Source organism: Lissotriton vulgaris, chromosome 10, assembly GCF_964263255.1.
Source record: "Lissotriton vulgaris chromosome 10, aLisVul1.2, whole genome shotgun sequence".
NCBI lineage: Eukaryota > Metazoa > Chordata > Amphibia > Caudata > Salamandridae > Lissotriton > Lissotriton vulgaris.
In genome coordinates, this window is record NC_141698.1 from 656,732,067 (window position 1) to 656,744,281 (window position 12,215).

General features: G+C 42.5%; 1 protein-coding gene across 1 annotated transcript in view; it reads left to right on the top strand.

Moving 5' to 3' along the window:
- The window catches only part of NOM1 (nucleolar protein with MIF4G domain 1), a 285,471-nt gene extending 273,573 nt beyond the window's left edge, over nt 1-11,898 (top strand). The window contains exon 11 of the mRNA XM_086941491.1: nt 11,599-11,898. Coding sequence (XP_086797617.1) covers nt 11,599-11,776 — 178 coding nt within the window. The 3' untranslated portion in view covers nt 11,777-11,898. The remainder of the gene's footprint in view (nt 1-11,598) is intronic.
- Nucleotides 11,899-12,215: the final 317 nt, after the last annotated feature.

Consider the following 12,215-nt stretch of genomic DNA (forward strand, 5'->3'; position numbering starts at 1 on the left):
TAAATGTGGAAATAAGTGGTGCACCTTCATTTTTTCACAGGATGTAAAATACATTTGGATCCATACTGATGAGTTGTGTAATATTTAAGTTTTTATAAATATAGGGACAATGTTAAAAAAAGACCATGTAACGATAGAAGAAAACATGGGGTATGTGCCAGGTTTACTAGAATGGGTTTATTATGGATGAAGTTTAGAGATCATCCGTAAATTTACCAGGTTCCAGGCAGTGGTTTATGGCAGCTGTTGTCAGGATGGCAGCAGAGCTGTTAATGAAGAAGTACTTGAATATGCGTGCTGGTCACTAGCCTGCTGGTGAGCCTGGGGTACCACAGGCTGTTGGGAGACTGGCAAATTCATCTTCAGTTAGAGGGTGGAACAAGAGCATTTTCTGTTAAGGAAAGAGTGAAAAGATCAAAGATGCATTTTAGTGGAGTTAAAAGGTCTTCTGTTTTTTTCACACAAATATCTTTCCAGATATTTGGCTTTGCTGTAGCGCCACTGGCCTATTTACTTTTGAGCTTACGTTTATCTGGCACTACACCTCAGTATCATTTACTTGGTCCTCCAATGGCTCTAGAACCGTGCCAAGAGGAGGCGGACCAAGGGAAACCAATCCAGTTATCCAATGAGGACCAGCAATTGAATAACTGACTTATAAGCGAATAGTTAGATTCATGTATATGACTTTCAATACCACACTATACAGATACAGAATTATTACTGCTAGACCTATTTTCATGAAGAAATTTAGACAGGCTAGGATCATTAAAACTAGTAGCCTTCGTTAAAGCTATCCCATATTTCAACATTAGGACTTGTTGCCTAGAGACCTATCTGTTATAAATCCCATCCCTTGTTTAGGCTATGGAAATGCACAATCAATTATTGGAGACCAAACCTAGAGAGACAGAAACAAGATTTATAAATGGTTAGATTTATCAGTATAATTTGCAAGCAAATATACCAATATCTGGCATTAAGAGTTAAGATTACAAAATAATCAAATGGATTACTTTCGGCCATCAATTACCAAAGTTCTAGAAGGAGAGTTCAGGAAAGGACATGGATCATGTCAGCTCAAAGATTCTCTTCCATGGGGAAAGAAGTCTGGGAATAGCACACACAGTATATGCACTAGTGAGGAGAGTCTGTAAGTTCGAAAGGTGTCTCTCAGTCCGGTAGGAAGCAATCCTTATGGGAAAGGTGTCAAAAACAATGTGACCCATCAAATGGCAAAGAGGATGTCTACCCCTCCGATCATCAATCCAACAGGTAATATAATGTTCTAGTTCCAGAGTGGCACCTCCTGTGTCACCTCATCAGATCAGACCACTCAGTCCATTGGTCAGTTCGCCTAGGACGATTGTCATGTAGCATGAAGAAGACATATTTTATGGCAAAAAGGTAGAAATCATGACATAAGCTAGTGAACTATTCAAATTGTATAATTACAAACAATCAGCTTTCAGTAAAGGCACATGAGTGAGTTGGAAAGGGAAATTTCTCATGGCAGATGTTCACATTGTGTCAACTTAGTAGCGAATACCCTCGGAACATGCATGGGAATTTGTCTTTAGACACACTGTATCATACTACACTGCAAGCGTATGAGACCTTCTCATAAGAACAGAATCAAGTACGAGAAAGAAAATGCAAGCCCAGCATGGATTTTAGTTCATGAAATACACAATGTAAATTAATAGGAATATATTTTCCGTTCTAAAGTTTGCATGTCTATATTCTTTATTAAGTCTAGGTAGTTTACAGAGCATTTGGATTTTATTGCAATTTGCACATGTAACTATCGCACATAACTACATCTCAAAAGTGCCAACATATAAAATCATTTTAAATGATAAGATCACTAAATTGTATCTAGTAATTCTCGTTAGTACATATATGAAGATAATTTTCTGAGTATTAGAGAAATCGGGATTAGCTTTTAAATGCAACACCATTTCTTTTTCTCGTTGGTGCACACGTTAACATGAGAAAAAATAGTATTAAAGAAACTCTTCAATAATAGTTCAATGTTATCTAATTTACATTTAGTTCTGTGAATTTTTGACATGTATATCGTTATTTAACGAAGACTGATTAATAAACTTCCACTACATGTGAGTTATCACTTTTGCATTTCTATCTCTCGTTAAAAGAGCACCATGGAATCTTGGTAAGCACAAACCTATGTTATACAAATTAGCAATTTACATCTAGTATATTCTTGCCTCCATGCTATTACGATGCAGTAACTAAGTTTCTTTATGATCTATATCTCAAGACTCTTCAACGTAACTGAGCATCAATTGTGCATGGTTGTCATTCTCTTTTACAAGGTGTCAATATTTGGTTTTATGTGCCAAGTAAGATCTCTGCAGTTTATCTGCTTCATTAGCTTTAACGGTGAAGGGGTGTTCTAGATACTCACTAAGTATTGTGAGTGCTTGATTTCACTGTGGGGAGCCCTCTCTGACCCCACCAGCACTGTGACAGTCATTCATACATGTCCGGGCTGATAGTCTCTTCACCTGCGCTCCTCACTTCTCCCCTGATCCACACTCACTTCCCCTTTTCGGTGTACTTGGAAATGTGCCCAGAGTTGCTGTCCTCTGCCCTCTCCAGCAGACGCTACACAGGGCATTGAATCTTAACTGGCGTGTCAGGGGAACTGTCCTGGACCCAGTTACAACTCAAGCATAGATGCGGAACCAGAGTAAGCCAATATCCCCCTCTATTTCCGTACCGCAAACAGTGGTTAATATGGTGTTAACGAAGTGTAGGTACTCATTGCCCAGAGTACCCGTGTGCTACTGAGAGGTGCCGATACTCTCCCATTAAAAGTGCTGGTACTCAGTACTTTTAAGTACCCGTTCATTTAAAGCATTGATGCAACTTGGAGTGCCCGGCATAAACGTACTGTATACGTTTGGAGTGTGTTAATTACATTTACTGTTGTCTTTAATTCGAAATAAACCAACAATATACAGAGTATTTGGAGGGTCCGAGGGGAAATGGTTTATAGACAGAGAAGGTACCTAGTCCCCCAACTTGTATAGCGAAAAAACACAGGAGGTACTCTAAGTCTGGGTGAGACAAATGGACCCAAGTGGTGTCCAAAGATGCATGCAGATCACACAGTTGATCTTAATAGAAGACACTGTTATGTCAGAAAGATGAAAAAGAGAAGATACAGAGTCTTTGAGACTAGAAAACAGTACCCATCAGCCCACTCAAAAGCGGAGTATCGTCATCTGGGTAGTGGGAGAAAAGGTGTCCTTTAGGCTTATCCTCAGCCGAAGTCTAAGGTTGCCTGATCATGGACCCTTAGGTCGAAACATCCAACCCACAGAAGACAGGGTGTGAGCAGACAGGGCAAAAGAAAAGTTGCAGTGCAGAAAATAAAGGAAAAGTGCTCCTAGTGGTTAAAAATGCCTAGTTTGATGACATAAGGTAACTTTATTGGATTTGACCATCAAATTGGCATTATTAAAAGCAGTATGCTGATAGCATGGAAAAAATTGCTATCTATCATGCGTGTTACTTGGTCGACATGTTTCAGCCTTTAACGGCTTTCTTCAGGACCTATGATGAGCTACCGCAACACATACTTATCGTGAATAACGACCAATGTCCCATAGATTCAAAGGATAAAGGTGTATCTTCTCCTGTATAGACAGTGTAGGAAACAAAAAATAAGACATCATGTTAAGATGTATACATAATGTATTACACATACCATGATTATATTGTTAGAGGGTATTTCAATCAGCACTCACCCTAAATGTAGGGAGAGAAAACCTCACCTCGCCTGGCAACTGCTCAGGTAAGAAGGAGGCCACGCACTGAAAAGAAGTGCATGAAAAAGCAATTAGTTATCAAAAAAACTTATGATAACACGCGTTCCAGACAGCAACACCACAATGGCAGAAAAATAGGACCAGATCTTTAAGAGAGACTGGCAAAATCCCTCTCTAAGAGAGACTGAGAGAGACTGGCGAAATCCTTCTCTAAACAAGTAAAGTTGCAAAAGGCCATTAGAAATCATAAAGGTTTCTTGGAAATGACCGTGGCTAAGATCAGCATGCTGGCGCTAAACTAATGTAAGGAGAAGCACTCATCTAGCTGTGGCCCTGAGAAATACAAAGCGCGAGTGGAGAGCTCCAAAAAACCTACCTCTCCGTCGTTGCCTCGGGTCCGAAGACTGAGCCGAGGGGGAGGTAACGAACTCGCGTAGTGTCAGTGTTTTTAGAAAAAAGCGGCGGACCTGAGAGAGGCCTCTCTTCAAAATCCCCGCTATTGGTTAAATGGCGTGAGCCAATCATATAAGTATCGGCATATTAGGCAGGAAGCGCGCACTGTGTGACGCCTTCGGATGGTGTGTATGCTATTGGCTGCCGATTTAAACAAGAAACGCCAGCGTGTGCTTCCGGGAGGCGGACTTACACGGAGCCGGTATACGGAAGGAGACTATTGGTTGAAAAGATCAGCCAATGGCTGTGTCTTCATGAGTAAACAAACCCGTGTTATATGGTTTGAAATCATACGAGTACAAACGCGGAGGCGCATTCGCAACCCCGTAAAACATGGTAAATGATGTCCACTGTAGCGGAAGAATGTATAATCATGTATAGAGACAGAGGGTATCGTCCCATATACGGGGCAGAGTGTCGTGAAATTGGTCATAATGTACATTACTTTACGTGGTGTGCCCACTCGTTCACTGTCAATAGGCAAGAACCCACTCTAAAAAGGATCGTATATAAGGGATGTTACCGCTAGGAGATGTAGTAAGTTTACTAGAATGATACGGGGTCATAAATAACTCTGAGTCATTCAGATGCGTCCAGAGGGCGGACGTCATACTGTGATCATGCGCGAAGCATTTACATCGGAAAGTGTCAGCCAAAGGCTTTACACCTTCATGTCTAAGCAGTACAAGCGTAACCGTGATGGAAAGAAACTCGTTTATCAAGCGAGGAAAAATCATTGTGTGAGCAACCTCTAGGGATGGAGGTGATTCAAATATATCGGGGCAGCGGAAAATTATCCAGCTGCGTATCGGATATAGTGTATACCCATATCTAGTGAGGGCAGTGTACCAGTGGGTAGCAGAAATGTACCTGTTTAAAAATGTTATAGCTGTTGTGCTAGATCAGATGGTACAGAGGGTCGCCACAGGAATAAAATGGCAGCTGAAGGGCCAAACTCCGTGGACAGTACAAAAAGGTTGAGCAGGGGCCTAAATTCAGTAAGGCTCAAAGGGAGGATATATGTGCATCTCCCAAAAAAGGGGCATAACAGGATATCAGTCCCGCCCACCTGTTGAATGCTCATAGTTGTATCCATGGGATATCATCGTTTAAACCTTCGCTGTCAGTGCGCAGTTTGAACACCCACCTTTGCTCTTTCCTGAGGAGGAACAATGGAATGTCAGTTATGTGGCTGGGTATGTGGGGTTGTTCTAAGATCAACCACTTAAGTTCATAAGGATGATGTTTTTTCTCAAGGAAATGTGTAGTAAGGCGGGTGGCCTGTTTGTTGCGTCTAATGGTGCTCTTATGCTCTTGGATACGCAATTTGATTTTCCTTGCTGTCATGCCTATATACTTAAGGCCGCATGGACAAGTGATTTGGTAAATGACTTTGTCACTGTTGCAATTTGTGTGGTGCCTGAGTATCCATGGGCGGTTGGTACCAATGTCAACCTCGAAGGTCTTCTTCGTTTGGGCACACACTGAGCAGTTTCCGCAGGGATGATGTCCCTGTACTGGAGGAAGATTCCACAAGTTGGGAGTGGATTCAGCCAAAATGGCCCGAGGTCTTGTATGTACAAGAGCATCTCTTAGGTTTGCTCCTCTCTTGAAAGAGAACATTGGTACAGGAATGTGTTCGCCTGAGCTGTTAAGAATACGCCATCTTTGTCTGATGATTTTTTGGATGGTAGACGAAGAGGTGTTGTATGTTGTGACACATACCATACGGTTGATGGGTGGTTTTTCAACTGGTGGTTCTAGTAAGGCCTCACGATGGTTGTTGGCAGCACGCTTGAGGCTTCTACGAACCAATGATTTAGGGTAGCGTCGCGCTCTCAACTTACTGGAGAGGTCTCCAGCTTTTAAACGAAAATCAGCCGTGTCGGAACAATTCCTCCGAACCCTGAGGAACTGACCAAAAGGAAGGTTCTCCCTCAGGGAGCGGGGATGATGGCTGTCAAACCTGAGCAACGAGTTGCGTGCCATCGGTTTGCGGTATAGAGAGCTCGCCAGATGTCCTTCTTGTGGAAAAATCATCAAATCAAGAAAAGGAAGTTCGGTTCTACTGAACTCCAAAGTGAACCTAAGATAAGGGTTCTGTGCATTCAGCCATTCCTGAAAAAGCTGTAACGATTGTATGTCTCCTTGCCAGACTACTATGATGTCATCAATGTACCGCTTCCACAATTTCAGTTGTTGATAGTGTGGATTGGTGTTATTCAGTACATATTGAGTCTCAAAATGATGGACATAGAGATTCGCTAGACTCGGTGCGAATTTGCTGCCCATAGACGTCCCCGAGATCTGTAAATACAGTGATTCCTCGAAGGCAAAAAAGTTTTCAGTCATAGCAATCCTTGCCAATTCCATTATAAATTGGACGGGAGTAACACTGTCCCTTGGAAAATCTTCTAGGAGGGTTTTGACCGTCTCTAGTGTCTCGGTTTGCGGTATGCAGGTATACAATGATTCGACATCAAAACTTGCTAAGATATCTGTGTTGACGTCGAAAGCGACATCAGGTAGTTTGCGTAAGATGTCCTTTGTATCCTGGAGGTATGTAGGCATGGTTTTGACAATTGGACTTAGAAAAACATCCACAAAAGTTGATAGCGGTTCTAACAAAGATCCAATACCCGAAATGATGGGTCGGCCGGGGGGTGGTCTGGCCGGTTTATGAATCTTAGGAAGAGTGTAAAAGTATGGAACCGTGGGACATTTTGTGACTAGAAAATTAGCCTCTTGTGGGGTGATCCATCCCTCAGTGCTGGCTTCTTCCACTAGATATTTGATCTCATTAGTGAGTCTGGCAGTGGGATTGATGGTAAGGGGGGTGTAAAAATGTGTGTTAGCTAATTGTTTCAGACATTCAGTGCGGTATGTAATGGTATCCTGCACGACAATAGCTCCCCCCTTGTCCGCCGGTTTGATCACTATGGTAGTGTCCTTGGAGAGAGTCTGTAAGGCAGCTCTGTCTCGTCTGGAGAGATTCTGGAAATTCCCTTCTTTGGAGAAATCAATAGATTTCAAATCCTGCAGCACTGCTGCCTCGAAAGTCCCAACCTTGGGTGGTACTTGCTGTAGTAGAGGCATAAAAGTGGATTTGACTTTAAGCCCTGTACTCACATCATCAATCGGTGTAGAAGGCTCTTTATCTTTGAAGAAGTAGTGTAGCCTGATAGTCCTGAAGAAACGCTCAATTTCACTCCTTAACAGAAAAGGTTCACCACAGTTTGTTGGAACAAATCCAAGGCCCTTATTGAGAACCTCCTGTTCGCTAGGGGTAATGACCCGGCTGCTCAAATTTACAACCAGATCTTCAAAGGGCTGTGTGGTCGAATCTACTGGCCTCGTTTGTTGTGGGTCATCGGAGGATCTTGGTCGACTGCCCATTGCACGTGGCCTTGTCCCTGGCCTCTCCGCTTGCCTCGGTTCCAACCACGGCCCTGTCCTAAAAGAGCCTGGTTCTCAAAGTACTGAGGCTGCATAGGATAATGAGACATAGGTTGGGGAAATTGAGGGTAACCCCATGGGGCGGGTGGCCACCATGGACCTGTCTGATACATATTGCCCCGTCCATTGTATCTCCTATTGGATCGATTGTTTCGGCCTCTGCCCCTTGGTGGGTTGGTTTCCTCATTGTCTGAGCTAGAGGAGTCGGTGTCTGAGGATGTGGCATAGGAGGAGCCCTGAGTGTTCTTCTGTTTGTAAGAATCAGTGGGAGTGTAGTTATCACTGATGTATGGATATATTTTCTCATGGGAAAATTTGGCCAAATCTTTTTTGAACTTTTCCATTTTGGCCCAAAAAATGGGTTCTTTATACTCCTTATTGGCCTTATTAGAATCCTCTTGTTGCTTTTCGAATTTCTTGGCTGTTAAAGTGGTCTGGATTTGTCCTTCAAGGACCTGGATTTCGACCAGAATGGCATCCGCAATTCTTTTGGCTGTGGTGATAATTAAAATGAGCCAATCTCTGGTGCAGCGCCAGGCTATTAGAGACCAATCCTTAACAAAGGCCTTATCTGTAAGGAAGAGCCTTGGCGCATTGGTCACTATAAGACCTGTCGGTGTACATTTGCCGTGTAAATACTCCGCCATGATCTGTCCATGTATAATGGTTCGGGAATGACTTTTTTTGAGGTTGAGTACCGTCTCCCAATCTGCCACTATGGTGGGTGTAGGCGTTGGAAGTTGGTCTAGCATACTCGGATTCTCTGATAGGATGGATGATAAAGTCTCATCATCAAAACCTAATCCGCCAAAATCCGCCATGGTATTGCTGATTGGAACTGCCCAAAAGGTATTCGCACTATGGTGCGAATAAAAGCAAAGCACAAAAGAAAGGGACCCGCAGCCTCAGCTGCACAGATAAACCAACAATATACAGAGTATTTGGAGGGTCCGAGGGGAAATGGTTTATAGACAGAGAAGGTACCTAGTCCCCCAACTTGTATAGCGAAAAAACACAGGAGGTACTCTAAGTCTGGGTGAGACAAATGGACCCAAGTGGTGTCCAAAGATGCATGCAGATCACACAGTTGATCTTAATAGAAGACACTGTTATGTCAGAAAGATGAAAAAGAGAAGATACAGAGTCTTTGAGACTAGAAAACAGTACCCATCAGCCCACTCAAAAGCGGAGTATCGTCATCTGGGTAGTGGGAGAAAAGGTGTCCTTTAGGCTTATCCTCAGCCGAAGTCTAAGGTTGCCTGATCATGGACCCTTAGGTCGAAACATCCAACCCACAGAAGACAGGGTGTGAGCAGACAGGGCAAAAGAAAAGTTGCAGTGCAGAAAATAAAGGAAAAGTGCTCCTAGTGGTTAAAAATGCCTAGTTTGATGACATAAGGTAACTTTATTGGATTTGACCATCAAATTGGCATTATTAAAAGCAGTATGCTGATAGCATGGAAAAAATTGCTATCTATCATGCGTGTTACTTGGTCGACATGTTTCAGCCTTTAACGGCTTTCTTCAGGACCTATGATGAGCTACCGCAACACATACTTATCGTGAATAACGACCAATGTCCCATAGATTCAAAGGATAAAGGTGTATCTTCTCCTGTATAGACAGTGTAGGAAACAAAAAATAAGACATCATGTTAAGATATATACATAATGTATTACACATACCATGATTATATTGTTAGAGGGTATTTCAATCAGCACTCACCCTAAATGTAGGGAGAGAAAACCTCACCTCGCCTGGCAACTGCTCAGGTAAGAAGGAGGCCACGCACTGAAAAGAAGTGCATGAAAAAGCAATTAGTTATCAAAAAAACTTATGATAACACGCGTTCCAGACAGCAACACCACAATGGCAGAAAAATAGGACCAGATCTTTAAGAGAGACTGGCAAAATCCCTCTCTAAGAGAGACTGAGAGAGACTGGCGAAATCCTTCTCTAAACAAGTAAAGTTGCAAAAGGCCATTAGAAATCATAAAGGTTTCTTGGAAATGACCGTGGCTAAGATCAGCATGCTGGCGCTAAACTAATGTAAGGAGAAGCACTCAGCTAGCTGTGGCCCTGAGAAATACAAAGCGCGAGTGGAGAGCTCCAAAAAACCTACCTCTCCGTCGTTGCCTCGGGTCCGAAGACTGAGCCGAGGGGGAGGTAACGAACTCGCGTAGTGTCAGTGTTTTTAGAAAAAAGCGGCGGACCTGAGAGAGGCCTCGTATGATTTCAAACCATATAACACGGGTTTGTTTACTCATGAAGACACAGCCATTGGCTGATCTTTTCAACCAATAGTCTCCTTCCGTATACCGGCTCCGTGTAAGTCCGCCTCCCGGAAGCACACGCTGGCGTTTCTTGTTTAAATCGGCAGCCAATAGCATACACACCATCCGAAGGCGTCACACAGTGCGCGCTTCCTGCCTAATATGCCGATACTTATATGATTGGCTCACGCCATTTAACCAATAGCGGGGATTTTGAAGAGAGGCCTCTCTCAGGTCCGCCGCTTTTTTCTAAAAACACTGACACTACGCGAGTTCGTTACCTCCCCCTCGGCTCAGTCTTCGGACCCGAGGCAACGACGGAGAGGTAGGTTTTTTGGAGCTCTCCACTCGCGCTTTGTATTTCTCAGGGCCACAGCTAGCTGAGTGCTTCTCCTTACATTAGTTTAGCGCCAGCATGCTGATCTTAGCCACGGTCATTTCCAAGAAACCTTTATGATTTCTAATGGCCTTTTGCAACTTTACTTGTTTAGAGAAGGATTTCGCCAGTCTCTCTCAGTCTCTCTTAGAGAGGGATTTTGCCAGTCTCTCTTAAAGATCTGGTCCTATTTTTCTGCCATTGTGGTGTTGCTGTCTGGAACGCGTGTTATCATAAGTTTTTTTGATAACTAATTGCTTTTTCATGCACTTCTTTTCAGTGCGTGGCCTCCTTCTTACCTGAGCAGTTGCCAGGCGAGGTGAGGTTTTCTCTCCCTACATTTAGGGTGAGTGCTGATTGAAATACCCTCTAACAATATAACCATGGTATGTGTAATACATTATGTATATATCTTAACATGATGTCTTATTTTTTGTTTCCTACACTGTCTATACAGGAGAAGATACACCTTTATCCTTTGAATCTATGGGACATTGGTCGTTATTCACGATAAGTATGTGTTGCGGTAGCTCATCATAGGTCCTGAAGAAAGCCGTTAAAGGCTGAAACATGTCGACCAAGTAACACGCATGATAGATAGCAATTTTTTCCATGCTATCAGCATACTGCTTTTAATAATGCCAATTTGATGGTCAAATCCAATAAAGTTACCTTATGTCATCAAACTAGGCATTTTTAACCACTAGGAGCACTTTTCCTTTATTTTCTGCACTGCAACTTTTCTTTTGCCCTGTCTGCTCACACCCTGTCTTCTGTGGGTTGGATGTTTCGACCTAAGGGTCCATGATTAGGCAACCTTAGACTTCGGCTGAGGATAAGCCTAAAGGACACCTTTTCTCCCACTACCCAGATGACGATACTCCGCTTTTGAGTGGGCTGATGGGTACTGTTTTCTAGTCTCAAAGACTCTGTATCTTCTCTTTTTCATCTTTCTGACATAACAGTGTCTTCTATTAAGATCAACTGTGTGATCTGCATGCATCTTTGGACACCACTTGGGTCCATTTGTCTCACCCAGACTTAGAGTACCTCCTGTGTTTTAATTCGAAATATTCAATTTAAATGTGTATTGTCAGTGCTACTCAGTGTGACAGGCCCCGGATTTTCTGTAAATCATCCAATCTAAAACTATTTTTCGCAATCTATTGTGGTCAGTGCATTTTCCTATGTTAGTTTATCTGCTGCTGATTGGTTTGTTTTTTATTTTTTTTATTTTTAGGGTGTCTGACAACCCGAAGTTGGGTATGTTACGTGAAGGTTTGAAGCTTTTCATGACACACTTCCTGATAAAGAACGCTCGGGCTCAGAAAACTCCAGAAGAAGCTGATTTACTAAAAGAGAGAGTTGAAATGGCAACCACAGCTCTGCAAGCGAAGGACTCGAGGTTGAAGCTGTAGAATGCCAGTGCTATTTTTATATTTAAAAAAAGTATTTTAATTTTAGAGTCGTTCTGCACTCTAAAGACTTGTGAATATACTTTCAGCTATAATTGATTGTAAATAAATTACAGTGAAACTTATGTGGGAGTATTTTATACACAATTTAATAAAAAAAATTTAAAGCATGGATAGCGGAAAAATAGCCATCTACATTATGTACAATTTAGCGATAATATTGTAATTCCAAACTTGGTCAGAAGATGGCAGTGGCAGACGGTTCATCTTTCGTGACAGAGGAGCCATATTTTCTGTTGGTTTTTTTTTGTATTTCATAGACGTTTTGACTTGTGCATTTTTTTAGTCATATGTCCCTTGGGATTTTTCGTAACCGAATTATAGGGCATTTTGAGCGCTTCAACTCTGCCGATTGAAACGTTAAACATTTTGCAATGACTGC